This window comes from Melospiza georgiana, chromosome 4 (assembly GCF_028018845.1).
Source record: "Melospiza georgiana isolate bMelGeo1 chromosome 4, bMelGeo1.pri, whole genome shotgun sequence".
Classification (NCBI taxonomy): Eukaryota; Metazoa; Chordata; class Aves; order Passeriformes; family Passerellidae; genus Melospiza; species Melospiza georgiana.
Genome location: NC_080433.1, coordinates 56,724,224 through 56,748,738, shown reverse-complemented (window position 1 = coordinate 56,748,738; position 24,515 = coordinate 56,724,224). Strand labels below are relative to the sequence as shown.

Below are 24,515 nucleotides of genomic sequence, written 5' to 3'. Positions count from 1 at the left end.
TGGAACAGTATGCTGAAACTTCAGCATCACAGATGATACAAAAAATTCACACGTGGACTTAAGGGTGATAGCGTGTAACTCAGTAGAAGGTAATAACTGTGAACTTGGAGCTCAACTGTGGTCATTATTCTATTTATTTCAGGAAGGAACATGGCACTATTTACAGACAAGGGTCCTGGTGCTTGTAGAATGAAAGAAGCTCAAATGGGAGCGGGTCCCAGCCTCTCAAAGCTTAACTCCTCCAAAAATTTGTTGAAATTATTTTTTTAAATTGTACTGTCCATTGATGGTTTCTGTAAAAGCAAGGACAAAATCCCATGGGCTCAGAAGTAACTTTATATTGTTCTAACACTGTGAAATAGGTGAAATACTACAGTGTTAAGTGTGCTCGCACTGCCTGAGGTAAGATCTGTGGTCTCCTACTTGAGAGAAAGCAAAGAGGCACATTTGAGGAATCTACAGTCTTTCAGTGGAAATGGGGAAGACTGCTGATAAAAGAGTATACATAATTTGTATAACAGCTCCTGTTTTTCTTTCTTAAGATAAGAAGAAAAAATACTGACAATAAATGTACTGTGACACGAGCTGCACATGGAGTTCCCTTACCTAGGAGCTGGAAAAGCAGATGCTGATGACTGGCACTGCTGTGCTAAAGTCAACAGAGATGTGCCAGTTTAACCAGAAGATGATTGAGCCCCTGGACGCAGATCTCATAAACACATTTGTTTATAAAGAGGCTTATGGATGGGAAATGAGAAATACTTATTGCTGATAATTTCTGGGAAACATTCTAGAGAGGAATTTGAGGGGGAGGGGAAGGAGTGGCACTGCTGCGGCTGGGCTCGGTGCCAGACTAAGCAAGTGCTAAAGGTTAAGGTGTAGGAACAGCAGCAAGTTGCAGACGTAATGCAATTATGAGAGCCTGTAAGTGTTGGAGCAGGGCGTGGCCAGACTTGCATTCCCCTCCACACCTCACCAGGTACTTACATGAGTCTCATTCCTAATGAAGTTTCGGAGATCTCCATGTTTCATGTATGGAAGAACAACTAATGGGGATCCTTCATTGGGCAAACAGATTCCCAGGAGTGACAGAACATTGGGATGAGTGAAATCTTTCATGATTATACCTTCTTTCAGAAACTGAGCTACTTCTTCCAGGTCTGTAATTCCTGAGAAATCCAGTCATAAAGTCAGTTAATTAAAAGAAACAGAAAAAAACTAGACTTCATTTCTCTACAGCATGTCACTGCACAACAAAGTGATAATGAGAGACTACAAACATGCTCTCCACCTCCCACATTAAAATGAGGTTATGTGCATTGGTTTTCCTACAATGACCAAATACAGGTTGTTGGTAATGTTGATTTTGTTTCTCCATTTCTTATGTTAAATGATTTAAAATTGAATAATAGCACTTGAATAAAGTCCTAAATAAATTTTATACTATCTTCCTGGTTTTCCAGCAGCTTTGCCCACTCTTCAGCAGTTTAACCTCCAAACCCGAATCTTCAGTACTCAGTAGAATAAAAAAGTAACACTACATTTCCCTTATTTTCCATAGTTGTTTTCTTTGTAGAGGAAATATATGGAAATTTCATTTGATTTAAAAATATATGCCAATATATTGTGGTAATTTGGAGTAATTGGAATTGCTCCAAAGATAAATCTGATTCAGCTGCAACTAAAGATCTTTGTTTGTGAATCTATACTTCACTGGAATTTATTGGTTCACCCCAGTTATCTTTGGAATTAATAGTAATTCTCACTATTAAACATGTAACTCACTATTCAGTGACTTCACAGCACAATGAATTTTCCTGCTATCGTTATCCAGCAATGTCCCATGGTACACACAGCCAAAATGTCCTGTATAAAAAAATGACCAATATTAGCTTTAAGAAGTAAAATTAGCTTTCTGGTATTTTCCACTGGGTAGCAATCATACTGTAACAAAGTGATCCCACTCCATTTCTATCCAATTCCCAACATTTGTAATATACACTTCCTAACTAACATATTAAAATAAATGGAATCAGACCATTACATAAAACCACCATTCATAAAATCACCATTACATAAAACCACCACTACATAAAACCACCATTACATAAAATGAAAACTCTACTTGCAGCATAATTGGTGTTTCTTGACCTAAATGCAGAGTATAACTAATGACAAGGCTGGCGCCACAAATATTTCGTGTTCTTGCAATGACTCAGCATACGAAACCCACGTCAGCCCATTCCCACCATCTCCTGTGACATGGGTGTCAAAGGAGGACGCCTGGAAGGCACAGGGAGCAGTTAGGAGCAGACATGACCACTGGATTGGTGGCTCCCAGTGATCTGCAAGCCCATGCTAAGCAGTCCGCTGGACTGTACAAACTTGATGCATCTGACGGAAAGGACAGCCACTCTGGGATTACAGTGGCTCAGGTCTTGCTGCTCCATGGAAAATGTTGAATGTTAAAAGTGATGTGCTGGCTGTGGATGGTTTGGGAGTTGCTCTACTGATCACACACTGATGACACCACTTGGCAGTTTTTTTCTGTGGCCTAGCTCCAAGTATAAAATATCACTAAAAGATGATGAACAAAATTTGCCTTCTTTCTCATGGCCTGAGCAGTGAAATGAATTGCCAGGGACACAGAAATCCTGTGCTTTCCTGCCAAGCAAATGATGTTGTCTACCAAAACTTACTATGAGAAGTCAGGTTTAGCAGTTTGGGAAACAGGGAAGTTTGAGCTCCAGGTTCACACATTAATTTCTCTAAATCAAGTTATGTACGTGCAGTTGTGGCTTCCTTCACAGATGAAATATTTACTGGAAAGTTTTAAAATACTAATATTTGCAGTTAGAAAGCATGATTTTTTTTTTTCTTAAGTGTGAGCTCTACAGAGAATAAGACTATCTGATTAATTTTACTATGTTCCAGTCATAAGCTCTGGTCAGAGCTCAGTTTGCTTTGCTTTTGGCTTGAAGTAAAATTAATCCAAAGTTTGTTTTATAAAAGCAACTAAAATCCCATCAGACCACAGATTGCTTGGAGCCTGGGCACAAATCCTAAAGCTTGGATTGGGTGTGTCTAAAATATTTTGGGGTTTGGCCCATTTCTAGTTAGAAGGGAGAAAATTTAAAATGGTTAATTATCTCAGTGTCATTCCAGATATTTTTCAAGATTTAAAAAAGGGGAAATTACTTGGATTTTTCCAAAACAAAAAAGAAAAGAAAAAGGCCCACCCTTGCTTAGGGGATGAAGTAGTGTAATACATAGAAATGTAACACACTGACTGTTTGTTTGATTTGTGGCTCTTGTCCTGAAGAAGAGGCATTAAGAATATAATTTATAGCCAATTTTTTATCAGTATTCTGATACTAAACAAGAGATCTCTCATGCATGATCTGTAGAAATACCGAAATACAGTTTGTACTTTGGTTACTAATAGGTACTCAGTCATACAGAGTTTAAAAATGTCCCAAACAGAAATACTGGCTTGGGCTGTGAAAGGTAAAGGGCGCTTGCTCATGAAGATGTAGAGGAATAGGAGTGATGAGAGAAATTTAGAAAAATAGGAGACTTGCTAAATCAGGGACAAAACTAAGGGGAAGTGAATCAGGAGCTACATATTTCTGCAGCTGGCATGAGAGGAATGAAGTGATATGAAGAGCATTTGCTGGGAGGAAACAAGCAGCAAATTCCTCAGAGCTGGTGGAAACTTGAGGAGGGAAAAGGGGTGTGGGCATTTCACCTGGGCCATGGGGACTTTTACTGTATGCACTAGTGACTGCAGGAGTCTCCCCTGTCATGCAGCAATCCTGACAGACAATAGGCTCCAAGTTTGAGGGCACTTGTGTTCCTGCCTCAGCATCCCCTGCCATTTAGGTGTGTGCCTTAGGTTTCACACAATACCCTGAGGCAGATTCACTCCCATACCACAGCCTCACGGATCAGAAGCCCTGGCTGAGCTTTCTGTAGCCTGGAAAAGGGTGAGAGTGAGGCACTTGTAGGGGAACCAGCAAGTCCATGAGTTTAAAAGAGCCTCATTAGTTGGCAGACTCCTTCCTCCTGATGGTGTCTTCTCAACAGATCAGATGCACTGACTTCAAAGGAGAGCCCCTTCATTCTCTGCTTGATTCAGTACATGGTATGCAGTGCTATAAGAGCTGAAAAGCTTGAAAAAAAATCTCTGTATGGACCCCTTATTCAGAATGGGTGTGCAAAAAGAGGAGCAGTTTGCAATGTAAGAGTTGCAGTACCCACCTCTTCCTATGACTTCATTGAAGTGCACAATCAGACTGTCAGCACCAATAACCACGTGCTGCACTTCTTTGACCAGGTCGGGATTTAAGGCACTGATGTCTATGTGGACATTGGTCTGGAGAAGTGGACTGGCTAAATCTGAGTCTCCACTAGACAGAATCGGGGAGAGGTCAGAGTGAGGATACTGGGCAGGTCTGCATGATCCATTCTGAGACATGCTTGGAAACTGATCTGGAAAATGAACAGAAACTGTTAGAATCCTTTCAAACTCCTCCTTGAAAAATGAAGAGTTTTATTGCATTGGTAAGAAAGGTTTGATTTTATCAGTTTGGAAGTGGCTTGGCTTTACGGAAGTTTTGGTCACAAAGGGAAAATGAAAATATGCCTTGGTAATCTGCCAGCCTCCAGGAAAACCATGTCACTAGAAACTTATGCTTGTCTCAGCTCATTTATTTTAAGAAAATAAATGGCAAAACTTGCACTTTTCTGAGGGGATGGAATGAAGCCTTGTCACTTCTTGCCAAAGAGAGGTTATAGCATTTCTAGCAATTGGGAGTAACAAGATTAAAACAGAAAAATGACAGCAATATGGGAGGAGGAGGTAGAGAACAATTGAAAACATGAAGCTTTTTATTATTGTCATGCTCTAATTTGGTAGGGAACTTTACACTTCACGAAGGTTTCCAAAGTGCTGGTGAGTAGCTGTATTTATCCAATGGTAAATATTCAACCAGGGAAATGCCTAGAGGTGATTCATTTCCTGTAACTGCTGAAGATATTACAGTTGGTGCTACTCATGAAAATAACATGAGCCATCTGATACAGCAGAAACTAAAATATTTCAGTAAATCCAGGAGTATCTATTTTGAGATTTTATCAACAGCATGTTGTTCAGGTATTTCAAATTGGTTTTGTTTAAAACCCTTTCCCTAGCATTTTGTGTGGCTGAATGAAAGAACTATGTTTAGTTTACATCAATTTGAGTCTGGAATGATTTCAGTGGAGTTGATGAGCTGAATTTGGTTCAGGGTCAAAAACAAAAAAGAGAGTAAATTTACTAATAGAAATTATCAGATATCTTATTACAAAAAGTAAAAAAAATATTGTACAGGTGTTCCTTATTTATTCCTGCATAAAACTTGTGGAATTTTTATAAAGTGCTTTTATCACTCTGGGAGCTGAGAAATACTCTGTTATTTTATCTAGGAGCAAAAATACCAGCTCTTACAACTTAAAAATTAGTTTATTTGTAACTAAAGGCAAATATCTATTTAATAAGCGCAGTAAAATAATCTAGCCATGGCCGCAAAATAATATTTACAGCTGCGAAATGTAAACCTGCATGTTTTCTAATGTTTCTTTTCTTTCATTCTTTGATAATATTGACATCAAATTGCTGCAGGACCATTAGATGAACACACACCCTTCTTGGATGCACTCTCCACTGCACTTTGCCAGTACACAGTGGCTGCATGACCACTGTGGATTTGCCTTTCACCAAGGATCTTTGCATAGTTTAGTTTTGTCTCGTGTACTACTTTCCCTTCTGACCAGTAGCACGGGATTTTCTTTCCCTTTGGAAATTTTTCAATCAAGAAACTTCCTGTACAAGCTGGTGGCAGCAATTAAAGAATAATAGGGGAAAGCTGGGAGCAGGCCTGCGTCTCAGATAGCTCTGTGATTGGGGCTTGCAAAGGTGGAACAAAGATTTGAGTTATTTCTGTTGAGTTGTATACAGCAGCACCTGAAATAGTACAAGACTATGTCTACACCAAGACTAACAATTATCTGTGATATCTCACACACCATAATGTGGTAACTCCTAATAGATAAAGGTTCTTTAATGGTAATCACAGAAAATGGTCTCCACACGTGTTAAAGGATCTTAGCATGGTGTGACAAGTGTAGCAGAGTGCTCTTCTGAAGAATACCCACTTTAAGGTCACATTATTCAGCACAAAAATGTATTTGGTGTAGGATTATTCCCTGAGACTGGCAAAATGGCAGATGGCATATGGACCTCCATTCAATTTGTCACAGTATTCATATCCTTTTAGCTTAACTTTTAAAGTAAACATTTTTGCATTATACAATGTCCCATTTTACAGGAGGGGCATTAACAGACAAAAGAATATGAGTTTACAAAACTCCATGTGCCATGTCAGGCCAACAGAACTGCTTTATTATAACTGTAGGAAGTCACTGGGACACACTAAACCTACAGCCACTTGATGTTATCATTAAAATCAGCCTTTTCTGAGGGGATTTGGGCATGGTGCAATGGATCTTATGACAACACAGAATCACTATATACACTAGCTCCTAATAACTTGTGGAGCATACTTATAGAGAGTTTTTACTAATTTTATTTTATTTATTCCTTCAACCTGAGTAAAAGTAAAAATCCTATGGACTTTGATCTTGGGAAGCACCTGAGAAGCTCAGTTAAAATAGCAAGCCTGTGAATACGAGAGAGGCCCAAAATTGCAGACAAATCAGATGAGAAACTGAAATTAGGATACTGATCAAAACAGCTATCATTTGAAGACATATGAAAATCAAGATGTGTAAAATATCCTCCATACTGATTCCTAATTAGAGTCATACCTTCTAGAAAAGTTGATCTGTAGTCTACAGATTCGCTTGAAACCATTTCTGTGGTTGGGCTTACACTCCTTGCACTCACCAGCCTGTCCAGGTGAGGAGTGTGCACTCTGCCATCATAACGAACTAGGTCACTTCCCAGATCTGGAGGGGGAGGAGAAAGCAATAATTAGAAAACCCTCATGTTTTCAGTATGCCAATATTGATTTATCTACTTATTTAAATTCAGATTTTCTGCTCTGCTGGGAAGAGGGTTAGGTTCTTGCTGTGGCAGATGTGCAGGACTTGATCTATTTTACAGTGCAAGATTTTCTGGAAAAAAATCTTGTGTTGAAGACTCACTCTTACCTATACTGGAAGATCAAAGACTGCTTTGAAGGCTCTAGGGGCAGCTTCATGGTCTGACTGTGACAGTGCATGAGGACAAGACTTGGTTATACACCAGCTCCCCTCCTCCTCCCACCTTACATAGTGTGGCTGCTCCCACTGGAAGGAAACCCAGACACAGGGGCCAGTGAGGAACAGAAGTCTGACCAAGTTCATGATTTGGGGGAAAAAAAGACCAGGAGACTGCAGCACTCTGTGTCTTGCACAACTCCTGCACAGCCTGGATGAAGCTGAAGTACTTGTGATTCCACGCATGTCATTTACCCATCCCCTCTTCCAAAGCTGATTAGGGAAAAGAAGTTACTAAGTTTTCCTAATAGCTCAGAGTTCCTCAGAAATCCTTCTGCTTAAGGCATAATGTGGCCCTTCACCCAGCTCAGGCTCTTGCCAAGCACTGAAATGCAACTAAACACTGGGTCTTGATTGTGAAACCTCTGCTGACAGGCTACAACAGGGCAATGCATGGCAGTTAAGCAAAGCACAAAGTTATGTCAGTTTTTAAAATCTAAGATAATAATGGAATTATTTGATGGGATTGACTATTATGGACCTTTAATTTGTTTCTTCTTCCTTCTCCAGAAGAAAACCATCAAAAAGATAAAAATTAAGATTGATGTTGAAAGAATTCCAGCAATTAGTCCCGTGAAATTCTGATCTTGCCGGATCAGCACTTTTCCAATAACTGTTGACAAAACTTCTTGCTTCCACTGAAATAACAAAGAAAAAATAGTGTAATGATTTCCAAAGACAAGTAAGAACTAGATTATTAGTACTAAAGTATGAGCTGATATGTCTCATATGTATTAAATCTTGATTTTGTGATGCTGTACTGCGATAAGAGACTGTGAGTGGAGAAATTGTTATATTGGTGTACATGAAAACAGAGCTACATGTTTATGACTCATTTCTCACCTTTAAGAGCTCTGGTAGTGACACAGCTCTGTATTTGACACACCACACACACAGCATGCACTCACATGCACTCTGGATAACAAGGTTCCACTGTTACCAGATGCTAATTCAAAAAGTTATATTCCTACTTTTGCTCATATGCTGCACAGAATGGGCCTATGGCTATATGGGCTGACATGTGCATTAAAAAACATAGCCCAACTGTCTTTAATGTGTGTCCTTCTGGCACAAATATGCTGTAACATCAAACTCACTCTCTTGTTGACAGCGTGCTTGCATTTTAGTTCCCAAGGTCACGTGAGCCTGTCCCTTGCCAGCTTCTAGCTTGCTGACAGTTTAAAGACACAAAACCAAACAAAAAACCATCCCCAAAAACCAACAACCAAACAAGCACCAAGCAGCTGACAGGGAAAAACTGTTTTAGGTCACACAGCACTAGCTCAGTCAGTTGGAATGCATTTGGCCATCTTCTCTCTTCCTCCTGTGGAATTCATCCCTCTGGGTACTGTAATGATGGATTTGCCCGTCAAAAGAGCAAATTTTCTTCTTCGCTGGGCAGACTGCAATTTCTGAGTCTCCTTGCCAGTAAACAAGTAGAAACCTTGTTTAACCCCTTTATGTTTTGTCCTTTTCTGTGCATGAAACATGTCACACATATCTGTTTCTTAGAAGTCAAGAAAATATCACAGAGTAGAACTAATTGAATCCAATGTTAGTCCTGGTCAGATATGTAAAAATACAACATATTAACTGAATGCAACCTGTGCACAAGTATTATTCTGTGAAACTAGGCACTTAAAATCTGGGAGACCTACACCAAAAGGAGAGCTGCATCTGATTTTATAGTTTGACTGATATATCCAAGAAAATTAATACTTACTTTAAAAAGAAATTGATATTAAAATAAATTACTAGTTACCATATTAATAAGTCAAATTAGTTATTACTATTTACTTAGATTGCAGTAGCACATAGGAATATCCTTCAGAGCCCAGGATCCTGTGAGATGAATGCAATAAAGACATTGAAAAAATAGATGTCCCTGCTTCAAAGAGCTTACATAGACTTTGATCCTAACCACACTTACATGACCAGCAAAGTCTCCACTGTTCTAAGTGAATCAGAGTACAGTTTCATAGTTTAAAAGCAATTCCATTCCAATTTCATTTTTTCCATATATTTAAAAAAATAAAAATGTATTGAAAGATTTATGTCTTATTCTATAAATCAGTATGTCTACAATTCAAATTTGCAGTAGCACACTGAATGACTCTAATGAGACCACCTTTAAAGCAATGACTCAATCATTTGTCCCAAGTGTCTTCTTCTTATAAAAAGAATTGAAATGAAATTATAAAATGCAGACCAAAAGAAAACAAAAAAACCTTCAGGAAAGATTTGATCCTCTTGACTGCAGCAGAATGTTTTGTTGAAAAAAGGGCTTGTGATTTCCAAACTAAAACTGCTCCATTATAGCTTCTCTTTCTTCCCCACATGTTTCCTCTTGTGTTTGGATTAATAACTATAATTTTATTTCTGTGCTTAGTTCAGGTCCTACTTTGTGCCTAAGGCTCCATAAAGTCTCTGTACAAACAGGTAATAACAACAATGACGATCATATTTATTTTAAAATAGCTGATACTACTTGAATTTCCATCCCAAACAAACAGGGATAGAGATATCTCTGTAAGCAAAGGCTTAGGCTTAAATTTTATTTAGGCTTAAAGTTTATTGGTTCAATAGTGACACTGTGAGTAATAATAAAAATGGCATTAATATCTCATGTGTGGTGCAGTTGCCTCACCTCTATATTTAGCTCGCTGTTGGATTTCAGGAGATCGCTGGGAACCGTACACAGAATTGATTCCGACTGCAGGAGAAGGTTTTCGCAGCTTTTGTTTCCAACTTTTAGCACCTCACCTTTAACAGCTTCTGAATCAATGTAATTTCCCTTGGAAAAAAAAAATCAATTTCATATTACATAACCATCTCATAAAAGTTAAGTAGTTATAAGCTTGGAAGATATTTTTAATGAAGACTAAATTGTGAAATAAAAGACTAATGAGAACTTACACTGTCCCGTCAATATGCATGTATAGGCTTATTTCATGTAAATGTGACTTTGACAGAGGGGCCAGTGTAGGATGGTAAGCTTTACAGATAAAATCTGCTGTCACTCATACAGCTCATACAGACTTCTGAAATTTTAAATGTCTGAGGGATTAATCCTGTTGGTCCTGTTTAGATTTTTGCATAATTTGTTTAAGAAAGGACACGTTATTTAACACTGTTGTTTACACAAAACTGGCATTATATTATCCACATGCTTAAGGCATCTTAAACATTTTGTTTTGCAAGTGGTTATGGTAGCAGAAATGAAGCTTTCAAGAAGAAGTAATTAATTAAAATAATACACAAGTCTGTTAAAATGATATTCCACAGACCAAAAAGGAAAAATTCTTGGTAAAGATGAGGCATGAAAATTTTACTTCTTACCCAGAAAACCTGCTCTCACATCCCAGACTTGGATGAGAAATTATTGCTTCTGATTCTGTGACAGCAGAATCCAAAGGCCAAGTTTAGGATCTTTTGTGCTCAGGAGTGCATCTCTATTTAAGAGCTGGCCTGGCCCATGTGCAGCCCAGCTCAAGATGAAAGAAGAGACATACTAAGTGGGATTGAAGGAAAGAAGGGAGAAGGGAAGGACTAATACAGGCTGTTTATATGGGCTGGATCTGGGAGTTTTCCATGAGAAGGGAGGAAGGCATCACAGCTGACACCACTGTGAAGCCTTGTATATTGGAAAGAAAACAAGAATTCCATTCTGAGGGGCAAAAAATAATCTTATTTTGGCATATGTTTTAGATCTGCTTCAGAATGAGACTGAACCCTGAGAAAACTGTAACAAATGTATAGGAGAGCCAGTTTAATATCCTATTTTGATGGCAAAGCCACACCCCAGGTAAATGCTTTTTAATTGCTAGCCATAAAAGTCCATTTTGCACTCTATCTTCTGTCTCATTGAAGCCATTCTGTTTGGTGTTAAGTAATAAAATATTCCTGGGCTGGGGAGCATATGAATGCTTATTGCTCATTTGTTTGGAGACTTGTGGCAGATTGTGAGCCACATCTTTCCTCTGATGATGTACCTCAAAAGACTTGAAGTTAATTCTTCCATCTTCAGGATAAATATATCATCCTGGAGAGTGTGGTTGATTGGTCTCTTCTTCTACATCAAAGCCTAGAATTTTTTTCTCCACCAAAACTGATGGAAAAATAGGAAAAAAACCAAGCTGATATTTCCTAAGGTGGTCTTTACCTAGTTATAGAGATGGCAGCCTTTACTTACTACTATGAACATTATGTTACCATTAATATATTTTAGTCTCAATTATATTCACCAGGATATCTAAATATATTAAAAGTTTCAAAACACTTAGCAGTGGTTTTGCTCTTCTTGGGACAACAGAATTTGCCTACAATTTTAGGAAAAGGAGGAAACTGGCTCCTGTGAGAACTGAGAAAAAATATTTCCTCTTTTCAAATGTGTATTACCCCCTTCTTGGTGAGCAATCCCCTTGAATGCAAGCTGGAGAAGGTAATCTTCAAGCTGTACTGGGTAGCTGTTGCAATCCAACCTGATAGCACAGCCACCTCACAACTTTTAGAGAGATGGGGATAACTTGGGTAAAAGTCCGAAAGCAGAAGAACAGTAAACTAAATAAGGGATGGAAATTCTGAGACTGGTATCAGAAGCAATTTTGAGGCTCCTAAGCAGAGTGAGCCAGTTGACTTGGGGAGAATGAGGAGTTACTGCAGCTGCAGAGGTTCCTCATCAGCTTGCTCAAAAATACCACGGTTTCCATATTGCTGTCTTTTGGACCAGGTTTTGAGAGTAATGATTTCCTACGCCATGTGAAAGATTGACAGTAGAGTGACCTATAAAGAGGCAAGAAGATTTCCTTATGATTGGCGCATAAAGAAAGTGTTGCACTGGCTTAAGAATAGAGTAGGCAAATTAGTAAGTTTTAAACTTACTAATTTGCCTACTCTAAACTTACTGAACTCAGAGTTTTAAGACAGAAGTGCCAGAATGCAGCCAGGATCTCAGATGTGCTGTATAGCATGCCAGTTGTTACACATTGAATTTCAACTGTGCTATGTATTTCTCTAGTGGAAGATTTCTATTTGTAAATATACTTTTGTTTCTCATGGCCCATGCCTAGGTCTCCTCTGGAACAATGCACAGAGTCCCTGCACCATCTTAGTGCACAATCACAACCCCAGAACAGACCAGGCCTCTGGGCTAACTGAAGAAAGATGCTTTTCTTATTTATTTGTTGCTTAGTTTTCTGTGGGGTTTTTTTGGGGGGTTGGTTTTTTTTTTTGGGGGGGGGGGGGGGTTTCCCCACAGCTAGGATGCTCTCATCTGTCAGCAGCCCAGCTTGCAGGTCTGGATTAATGGCTTTTGGGGAAGGCAGCAAGTGGACTCTGTCCTTTTCAGCAGACTCAGGAATGAAACACCAGTATTTCTCCTGCCCTGACAGCTTTCCATGTTGGCAGGAGATGGGAGTCCTTCTGAAGGGGTGTCTTCATGGTGTTGAAGGAGAGAGCTGTCTGTCATGACCCCTCTGACTGGGGCATGGTGGGCACCAAGAGACTTGAAAGGGCCACATACTTGGCATAGGAAGACAGTGATGATGTGGGATGTAGAGAGGCTGGCACTGAAGACAAGGAGGACTGGCATTTGTGGCACACAGTGCCCTGACTGTGTTTTAAATAGAAAACCTAATGTTTTCTTGTGTATAACATTTTCTTACAAAAACATCTTGTGGTCATCAGGGGAAACCAAACAGAACATTTCAATCGGTACCCACTGTCATTTGATGAAAGCCAAATATGTCACACTAGATTAGTTAGATTGAAAAACTTGTGATAAAAGTTCCCTCCTCCCCTCTGAAACTAATTAAGAAAGAGATAAAAGAACTTTGGTTTGGTAGAACAGACTGTTCACTGAAGCAAGCTGCCATTTAATTTCATGCTGAGCTTGCTTAATTACTGCACAAAATATGATCATGAGGCATGTAAAGTTGTGTGTATTTTTGAATGTGGGTACAGGGCGAGGGGGAAGTGTTGCCAATATGGCTTGTAATGCTCTTTTGGCTCCTGACTATAATTTTTGAAAGTTGTCTCACAGTTTTGATAGAAGCACCCCACTATAACTAATTCTATTTAGAAGAAGATGCTAAATTGGTGCCTGTTCATGCAGACCACCTTTCACTAATGCTGTTCTCCAGCTAGTTGTCAGGAAATAACCAGGACATTAGGCTTAGGGAGACATCTCCCTTGGGTGCCATCACTGCAGGTCAATACTACAAAATTGTGACTTTGGTCAGTTGTCACTATGACAATCCTCAGTCAGCCTTTCTTATCTAAATGGGTTTTTTTCCCAGCAATAAACAGCACCAGAGACTTCTACAGGGAGAATAAAAGAGTAAGCAGAGTAGAGAGTTTAAAAACCAACTAATTTTTGACCCTCAGTGTCTCTGAAGATTATAGAGCAAGTCCTCACGGACGCACTTCCAGGCAGAGGAAGGACAAGAACACGACTGGGAACAGCCAGCACAGGTTTCCCAAGAGTGTATTTTGCCTGCCCAACCTTCTAGGAGTACAGGACTGGCTCTCTAGAAGAAAGGAGAGCATTGGACAAGCAGGCCTTGGTTTTAGCAAGTTTTGCAACACAACCTCTCCTAGCAAGGAAAAAAACTTAAGATGGTATGGACTGGATGGATGGTATATAAAATGAGTGAAAACCAGATTGGACAGAGATCAAATCTTTATATGATAGTGGAACCAATACTGCTTAAGATCTTTTGACAGCTTGGACATAGGGAGAGGATGCATTGTCCTTGAGCTTTCAGATGATATCAGACTTAATAAAATGACTGACATGCTGGACCATAATGTGAAATTAGACAGCAGTATGCCACTTTAGTGATGAAGGCTCTGCACACATTTTAGCAGCAAAGCCAGTAGATTGAAGGCGATTGTTCTTCTCTGGTCAGCACTTGTGGAGCTGAATTGTGAGAATTGTGTCAAGTTTTGAACCCCACAGAAATAGAGAGGTACTGACAAGCTGGATGAAGTACAGAAGAGGGTCATTGAGCTAGGAAGGGACCTCAAGCATAAGATACACCAGGCAAGACAAGTGGAGCTGAGTCTTTTAAAGCTGTAGAATCTCCATTCTTGGAGATTTTCAAAACTCATGTATACAAAGCCATAGGCAGCCTGACCTAATTTTTATTTCAGCCCTGTTTTGAGCAATGGGGTTAGAATATGAAGACCTCCAGAGGTTCCTTCCAATCTACATTATTCTGAAATTTTCCCCAAATTAGTCCTCTTTCCAACTGGTTGATATGCATGACTTGGAAAATACTGGAAAACACTGCTGTCATTGCACAGAGGCACTGAGCCATGCAGCAGCTGTATATTCCCAGATCTGTTGACCTGCACATCAGAACTCTTTCTAGCGTTTCTCCATAACTGAGCAAGAGATTTGCTCTGCATTGAGGAAGAAGTGATTGCATGGCTAAGAGCTCAAAGTAGAAAAAAACAATGTAAAAACTAAAAATCAGACCAATTATTCTTTGGTATTTGCTTAAAACCCTTTGCAGATATGGATTAATATGCAGAGTTTGACTGGAACTCAGCATGGCTGACAGGAATTCTGAAGTAATCCTTCTGATGTCTTGCAGCCCAGAAGTTGGCCCACTGGACCATGTTAGATTCAAAGACCTTAGGGCTTCAAGCTTTCTTCATTGTGATGGGGTAAAAATTTTGGCTTACAGACCTATGCAGGAGTGACACAAAGAAATAACCTAAGCATTAGGACTGATTATCTTCCATAAAACATTTTTATCAATTATATTTTATATAGATTATAGATATCTATGTAAATAACATATAAATACCAACATTTTTTCATAAGCATTCAGTGTAAACTAGAAACACCCATATTTATAACTTTTCTATTTAATACTCAGAAAAAACTAGACTTCAAGAAATTGCATTCTTGGACTCTCGCAAAATGGATTTAACTTTCTCTACAGCATTGTATTAGAGAGAGACCTGTGCTATTGAGGACCCCAAATTCCTAAGAGATGCTTCTCAGTGCTATGTAGGCTATTCTCAGTGCACTTTGAATAGGCATTCTGCATCAACTTTGCATTTTTCATGGATCCATAAATATTTAGGCTACAGCAGTGACTGATCCTCATGAGTGACTTTGTGCGCAGGCCAGAGTTTCCCTCAGCTCCAGAGAACTGAAGAAGCCAGACGACATCTTTTGTGAGGAAGGACACATAACCATGGGACAGTAAGAGCCAGGGCTTACACACAGACCACATACTTCATGTTCTGGGCTGCTGGCCATGTTTAATCCTGAACTGGTGGTGCAGCCCATTGCACTCCGAAGCTGATGCTCCGTGGTCCTCCACGAGGACAAGGAAAGCCCCTCTCCCACTTCACCTGATGACAACAACCACCCTGGTACACACACACATCTTTGTTTTCAGCTCTGAATCTTTTAAATGGTGACAAGTGGGCTGGGGTGAAGGCAGTACTGAACACAGTGCTCTCTCTGCCCTCGCTTCCTCGGGGCTTCCTTTATTTCAGCAAAACGTCTCTTCCACGCTGTGCTGCTGATGTGCACTTGAGAATAATTGAAAAACTTATTTCAGCATTTCTTACCTTAATTTCCAGAACATTTTGGTTGCCTCTTGAGATGAACACTGTCTTTTCAAAATGCTTAAATACAGGATTATTTACGTAATCAAAATCAAAGTACAGGGAGCTGACACCATCAAAAATAAAGAACACTTTGGTCACAAAGGGTGGTTGGAGATTGAAATCTTTCAGTGAAGGTGTTGTACAGCAGATTATCTCTGAGCTAGAGCGGTGGCTACATGCCTATAAGAAAAAAAAAGAGGTAGTTGCAGTATCTACATGGAGAGGAAGTCACTGATTAATGCAGCTTTCTTTAACAATACACATATATTGAAAAAATAAACACCAAAGGTCTTGTTCTCCTTTAACCAAAGCAAAATCCTGATCAGTGCTACACAGCGTTTATGTAGAGCTGGGAGAAAAGTATAAAAACTTCACGTCAATGGTGTTTGCACTCTTGTTGAGGAAATGTTCAAGTAAACAAGCTTCCTGGCCTGATTGTTCACAGCACTTTTAAAGTAAATATTTTGCAGATAATTAATGGAAAATGATTTCCAAAGCCAAGGACCATCAGGAGGCTAGCCTGGTGTACTGAGCAGCTATAGTTCAGGTTTCCCAGCTTGTCACAGTGACTGCAACATGGATTTCTCTTTCTTTTTCACTACCAAAGCAATAGTAAGGGACCAGAGGACAAAATAAAAGCCAACAATGCTAACTGGAACAGTGGAAAACAGAAGTAAAGCACTGTTTACCCACAGTGCAGCTAAGTTGCTATGTTTCCAAAAGGCACTGTGGACTCTGAGAAAGGGCTTTAGAGCCAAAGCCACTGTGGATTCTGGGCCACAGAAGCTCAGCAAAGTGTATATTCTTAAAATGTGTATCTAGGGCCCCAGATGTGTGGCACTTGGTGCTGAGGTACAGAGTCCTGCAAGCTCCTGCTGAGAGCGTTGCCTGTGGGAAATGCTTTGCACTCTATCTCGGACCAGTAGGGACAAGAAGTTTCACCTCACTGTGGTGCAGGAGCAGCCTGACAACAGGCACGAAGCCACACGTGCCCCTCACTGCCACTACTCCTCATGGCAGCCTGCAATGGGGGAAAGCTGCACCCCATGATCAGAAGTCCTTTGAGAGGATGCTCTGTGCTATGAGGATGTGATCCAGTACAAAACGCAGGACTCATCTGAACTGCCTTTGCAGCTGACAGGGACAACAGCTCATCTAGAGTGGGTTCCATCTGATCCACCTTAGACAACAATCTAATCTTTAATTAGATTACTGGTGCTCTAGAAGAGTCAGCTTTGTCTGGACTGTGAAGGTTTCTACAGGAGTACTTTGCTTACGATGCCAGCAGCACATCCACAGCCCCAGTGGGAGGCACGGTGCGTGCCGGCTGCACCACACAACTGCAGAGGGGCTGTTTGTTATTGCCCTGCGCTGTTACTGCACTGTTGTTATTGCACTGTGCCCTCCCTCCCTGGCCTGCCCCTCCTGCTGCCCACCAACGACACGGCTGAAGGACTTCTGGCACAAACACAGTAGCTCCAGCTCCACAGAAGCATTTCTCTTCCAGCTCTACAAACTGTCTGTAAATAGTCCCTTCTGCACTGTGCCCTGAGAGAAGGACAAGCTTTTTCTTTTTTTACAAAATATAAAGGAGCATATCTGACATATGTTCCAGAAAGAATGGGGCTAAGCTCCTTGTCATCATAAAGCTTACATTTGTTTTACAAGAGATTTCCTTGGAAGATCAACAATGCTCTTGAATACCTTTGTGCATCCAGAGAAGGCCAAAATACATATTTTTCTGTTTTGTTTTTCAAAATAAATTTGTTCTCATTACCAAATGCTGCCTGAAGGAGCTTTGAAATTAGTTTAAATTAATGCAATGTAATTGTGCTTTTTCAAATCACTCAGGCTGTATCAGCTATATACCCACTTTAGCTGGAAAAGCGGGTTTAAATTAGCTGCAAACCAGCTGTAAATCAGGGGTTTTTGTTATCACCACAGCAATTCATGTTTCTGTGAATAATATTGTGAAATCTTGAATCTGCCAAGGGAAACATTTTCAACATTCTGAGCATTAGTTTTAGAGCTCCTATGTGCCTGTGAGCTGTGAGTTTGGCGCTCAGTTAACTAACTTGGTGGAGCTCTCTGTGATGCTAATGGCATTTGCACCTGTGTATCTAACTCCCCATTTAAATTCCTAGCAGAAATTCAGAAATATTTTTGTAACCCTCATGTCAACAAGGTAAACTGTGGGACACAAGACAAGGCAGATTTTTGCTCCATTTGCTTACAGTATCAGATTGTTCCTTAGAATACCTTGTTATACAACACTGACTATATCTCAGGCTTTGTTCTATCACATAGATCTAGAAATTAATTTCAATTAGTACGGAAATAATAAGATGCATCATTAGTACAATGGATGATCAAGCCATACTTTTCCATGATGTATGAATATTTGTTATCTATCATATTGTGTCGATTCTTAAAAAGGATTACTAAAATATATATAATTATGCACCCAAGTATGTCCCAAGTAATCATTATATTTATTTGATTAATGTAAATTCATTAGACTCTTTATCTACTGCAGAGTAGTGATGTCCATTAAATGAATAGCAGTGGTATTCATAACTTTGTTTGTGGCTATCTATTAGAATCAGATACTTTACTTTATCAGGCTGGTCTCTGAAGCAGAAGCTTTCAGAAAATGATAAAAATCTAATAATACTCTTTGGAGGGGATGCAATGTGACTGATTGGTAAGGTCAAGAAAAATCTTATTTGCAATGCCCTTATTGGTACATGATTTGACATGACATTTTTACCTTGAAATTGGTTTTAGCAATTGAAGAATATGACGGTTTAGTTTTCAAGAAATATTGGATTGAGGATCTCCAAGAAAACCCCCCTAATTCAATCTATTGCCTTCTCAATTAAGATACTGCCTATCACCCAGCACCTTTAACTTTTATTTAATTAAACTTTAAAGTAGATTCACTTTAAAAGCTAAGCCTACATTTTTCTTGTGACAATAATCTACATCTGAAGACAAAGAGGAAGAAAAAATATAAAAATTATGGAGCATTTCACAAGCATAAGTAAATGCTATACCCCAAAGGGAATAATAATCCATTGCACAATGCATATGACTCATCACTTAAGGTATGTATTCTTGTTCCATTTGTAAAATATGACCCTTGAGGCAATTAATTCAAACCTGACCTACAGAACCTGAACTTCAGTGCCCAATTCAATTCTTTTTCATCTGATAGAACAACAGGAGAAGTATGAGGGAGGATCTCTGAGCTCCAGAGGTCTCCCAGCAGCTGACCCAGATTAGAGAGGGGCAGTTGGGTGTGTATTACAGGATCTGCAGCTGTCAGAAAGGAGAAAAGGGCCAATTTGTTCCTTCATAAAAAGTAAACTTTTGGAGTTCCAGTGAAGAATGAAAGATGAATGAAGCTAAAGACAGACCTGGAGACTCTCCAACCATCCTTGCCAAAGGATGATTTCTCAATAGAAAGAGAAGAAAATACAGATCCAACATGAAGAGAAGCCCATTCAGAAGACTTTTCTGTGTAGAGCATATCCTGAGGGTTTTTCAGCAAATTCATTGCCTATTGCTGCCATTTTGGGTGGCACAATGAATGATCCTGATGTATTGGTAGCCTTTTTATTTTCGTGTTCTTTTTGGATGAAGGCATGAGAGATGATGCTTCTAGTCTATCAGATCATGAGAGCAGAAGGTAGAGTAAAATGTCTCTTGCTCTTGGGTCTGAGAGCCAGCCCTTTGCACGACATGGTAAATACTGGCTGGGAGTCCAAACTCCTCCCTGGGCTTGGGGTGGTCAATGTACCTTGTAGCACTGCATCCCTGGCACCCTGGTGATTTCACACAGGGGCTTTCCCCTGCTGTCCCCTTTTCTTGGCAGGAGATGTGTGTGAGCTACAGATTTGGCACAGAAAGAAAGATGAATTTTCCCCTCTGTGGGGGAACACTTCACTGGGATTCTGTGGCAGCTTTGTGCCCCGGAGTCAGGAGAGATAGAGGATCCAAGCCTAGGAGTCTTTGGATAGGGAATCATGAATATCTTCAATAATCACACACTCACTACCTGCACTCTACAGGGAATTTGTTTTATCATTATTTAATACATCTAAGGTAGACACTCACTGCTGAATTCTAGGCATCTTGATGAATATGACTACGGATTGCTTACAGACTTGGAAACATTGAACGAACTTTAGACTCTTTTAAAATTGTCCTGTAAAACAACAGGAAATGGCATGTGGCAGGGAAAAATTTAAAAATGCTGAAGAACATTCAAAAGACTACTTACTGAAGAGATAATTAAAAGTCTGTGGAAAGAGAAGATGTTGCATAGCTACAGAGTCAGTTGTTGAAGGTCATGTAATAAAAAAGCTTCTTCTTAGTTTTGCAGCCTTGCATATCTTGGGACATTCATTGTTAGAAGAGATTAGGTAGAGGGAATATATATTGAAATTAGCTAATAAATGGCATATTAAAAATGCCACAAGAAAGGATCCCCAAATGACCACTTGTTCACTTTGAGGGAATCAAGGCAAACTACAGGCTTTCAAAGAAAAAAAAAATAACTCACAAGTGCTTCAGAAGCAGAAGAGTCATCTAGAATGACTTACAGCACAGGTTCCTGATCAAACACTATTCCAAACTGTGCCTTGGGTATTCTTACAGGCACAATGAAAGGAGGGAACAAGCTGCTTCCCTGCTTGTGTACCTCACATAGGAACTGGATATGTGAACAGAAGTGAGAAGGTTTCTGTATTCTTATGCTTTCTCTAGAGCTTTTAGGAATTTATGCAGCACTGCCTATATTCCAATTTTTTTTTTCCGTAGTTGGAACAAATGATCAAACAAACTCATGACATAGAAATTTAAAAAACCACATTGCAATTATTGAAACATATGGTTCAATACATTTTTTCACTCATTGAAATAAATACAAAGGAGGCAAAATGTATTATTTTGACAGTATTAACATAAAATGTAATATAAACACAACAAGTGTGAACACAGTACTGAACAATTTTAAGGAAATTTAAATAAATATGAAAAAAATACAGTAAAATAGAAACAAGGCATTTTTTGCTCTATTGAAGAAAAATTTTCAGAGATACTAAACTACAAACATGAATGCTGAAAAGCTCAACTTTAATGTTTCTTCTGCAGAGGGCTGACATACTGTGCCCAAAACTTTTCAGTCTCAGTGAAACTGCACTTCGTATAGGAAGTTCTTCCAGAAAAACTTTGTATCAGTTGTACCACTCACCTCTACCACTGGGATGGAAAGAGGCAGAGAAAAGCAAATGCCCCAGGGCATGTCTGCTGGCTCTGCTCCCTGAGAATTGGGATGCAGAGCATCCCCAACAGCTCCTGCTGTTTACAGAAATGACCCTCCACCTACATTGTGACTCCATCAGGACTCTAGGCCACAAAAACGTGAGGATAGAGAGCTGACATGAAAAGGTGAGACCCATTTTAAATTGGGCACTGCCAGTTTCATGATCTGAGAGGTGGCTGAAAGAATGAGAAGAGCTCTAGGAAACAATATTTATCAGGAGAATTTGGAGTGGTTTGGTTGTTTTAACTGGAAAAGAGAAAGGTTGAATCATAATTTAGTGCAAATATATAAAATTAGCAGGAGGGACTGATTATCTGTTGCTTGTATCCACAGAGGGTTAAACAAGAAGATAGGTAATTAGCCACAGGATTTGGGTTAATTATTAGAAAGAAGTCTTTCCAAACCACTAGGTAAGCAGGTAGAGCAGCTCTCTCTAAAGCTTGTTTAAGCAAGATTGTGAAACTTCTTGCACAAGTAGCTTTAATAACAGCCTAAACAAGTATCTGGTAGGCAGTGGTCTGGGCACATTTGCTCCTGGCACAGGGAAGTGGGCCATGCTTGGCTGCTCTGGTCCCTCCCAGCTGTATTTTCCTTTGATGCTTTGGGATGTGTCTCAGTGCTGGCTTTGGTTTTCCCAAGAGCCAGAGTTTCTGAATGCTGACAAAAGCAGCTTCTTGGAGGAGGCTAGTGAGAGAAAACTGAAAAGAAAAAGGGCTTAAATAACAATTTAAAAAATGATTCATTTAGCTATCCTCTCCCAAATTAAGGAAGCCAAAAGACTCATTACCTCAGCTATAGCACTTCTTGAGCACTTCTTTGGTCTGTTCAGGAAAACAACCTGTCTTCTCTTTATAAAAGGGATAGTTGGTCTGGATCTCTGCTGGAAATAGTTCCTCATTGTTGTTTATTTTTATTATTGACTGGATGAACTTGGGGTTTTTTGGTATATCTCCCATGCAGAGAGCCCAGAACTTCCAGTGCAGGATGGGCAAGACTACGGCCATAGGCATCCTGCCCCAGAAATTTCCTCAGTTACACAGTACAATCCTGTTTTGCCACTTATAAATCTTCCCTTTCTACCACAGAATTAATACTCTTCCTTTAGAAATATGCTTGAGGTAGAGAATAGTGGCAGAACAAATGGCTGCCACAGACGCAGAGAATGCAACTGAGTGCCAGAAGCCTTTAATTTCACTAGAGCAAAAATATATTGCTTGGGCAATGTCAAAGTATAAAACACTCTGGATTACAAGCCATTTCAGGTTATATTCCACCTTTTGTGCTGGGAGAATGAGCTTGTGTACAGCTGCTCATACACTGGGGCAATTTCTTAGAGATCAGCGGTGGCAGGAGATTTGTTTGTTGGCAAATGTCAAATGCACTGCACGGTGTGAAAAGAAAAAGAGTAAAGGAGATAATTCTGACTGACTAAGTCCATGATTTTTTTCAACAGCAACTTAAAGGCAGAATGAAAGCAAAACACTGCTCAAGGTTGCTCCCCAATATTTGGGGGAAAGAGTAAATTCTATGGTGTTTATTGCCTGGAGTTGCCAGTCACTTTTGGACAGTGTATTTTCTTTAAAACTTCAGATCTTTCAAATCTGTTCAGATTCTAAGAAGTCCTAAATATTTGACAGGGTGTACAGTATCAGGGCTTGAAGAGAAGCAGTATTGCATATTCCCACAGGGGAATAGAAAAAGCAAACAAATGATCTTTGCACGAAGCAAAATCTCAAGACTTGATTTCAGCAACAATATTTCCCTTCAAAAACCTTTGTTCTTAGAAATAATTATGCTCACATTACTCAAAATCTAATAAATTTTGAGTTTGGTAGATTTCACTGGAAGATTTTATTTTCTGACTGATGGGTAAAGTGACTTTTTGATAACACTTAACACTGTGTTACATTGGAAAGGAACCGATTTTTAGATTAAAATCTGAACCTATTAAATTACAAGCCACGACTACATGCTGCGGAAATTCAGGTCCTGACACTCATAATATTATACAAATTAGGATCATGAAGAATATGATGACCTTGAAGCTATAAAAGACTGCAAATTTGCAGACGTACCATTTAAAATGCATTGAGCAAACCTAGGTCTGATAGTTAGAATTCAATTCAGGAAACAGTGTATGATGATCATTAGAAATAAGCTGAGAATATGAACAGTAAGTAGCATGTCATAAAGAGTGTAGGTCAATTTAGCAATTTAGCTCCAGTTAGACTAAACAAACCTTACAGGATAAGAGAATGTTGGAGGTAGAACAAAAATGTGTAGACAAAAGCTTACAGAAGGCAGTTAGAGTAAAACTAGATGGCAAATGCCATCTTTGCCCTATAAGAATTAAAGCAGATCATATAATCATATCTGTGTTTAGATTTGGACACTGTGTAGTGTCGACTCAGGAACAAAAAGAAAAAAAACGAGACTTACATCTCTGATTGAAACCTGCTGTTTAAGCAGAGGTACCCAATTGCAAGACCCCAAATCCATCTTAAAACTCAATGAACTTATCAAAGTTAGGACAGATTTCCCCAAAAGAGATTTTGGCACAGAAATTATTAAAAATAATACTTAATTTTGATTTTATATATTTACTCCTCCTCTTCCTTTGATATATACCCACTTCAGTATCACAGTAGTGCCTGAACTTGTCGTGTAATCTGATATATTTATATTGCACTGCTGCATGTTTAGTCATTCAATTTGTATTGTTAAATTGAAATATATAAATCTTCTTATCAGATACTGTACTAGCCTTATTTCTTCGGAAAAGCTTTACTGGAAACAGTTGTTTTATCTTCACATTAATTTCAAATTTGTTTTGAATTTTTCCTGTACAGTGAAAACAGTCTTTGCAGAAAACACAAAATATCAGTAGAAGCCCCAAAGTTTCAAGGCAAAAGTCAAAGTATTTGGCTGAAAATTCACAACCATTCACTACACCAAGATGAAAAGATAACAGATTGTGTTCTCTAAGATTGACTCACCACAGAGAAGTTCATGCCTAGTTTAGGTACAGTAATCACCATCTGAGGAAAGCACACTGAGTTCAAGTTGATTCCCTGAGCTGTGATTGTACTTCCACCACTAGGAAAATTCACCAAAAGAAGAAAAAAAATAAAGGAAGGAAAAGAAGAAGAGAAGATAAGTAGAATAAATAACTGCTGTGATAATGTAATGTTAATTACAAATTATATTTTAGAGTAAATGATAACATAAAACCATA

General features: G+C 39.2%; 1 protein-coding gene across 1 annotated transcript in view; it reads right to left on the bottom strand.

The window, feature by feature from the left end:
• MET (MET proto-oncogene, receptor tyrosine kinase) overlaps positions 1-24,515 on the bottom strand; it is an 86,825-nt gene that overhangs the window by 5,976 nt on the left and 56,334 nt on the right. Inside the window, 8 exon segments of the mRNA XM_058023294.1 lie at positions 988-1,169; positions 1,786-1,866; positions 4,261-4,491; positions 6,868-7,008; positions 7,802-7,958; positions 9,968-10,114; positions 15,913-16,131; positions 24,277-24,376. Coding sequence (XP_057879277.1) covers positions 988-1,169; positions 1,786-1,866; positions 4,261-4,491; positions 6,868-7,008; positions 7,802-7,958; positions 9,968-10,114; positions 15,913-16,131; positions 24,277-24,376 — 1,258 coding nt within the window.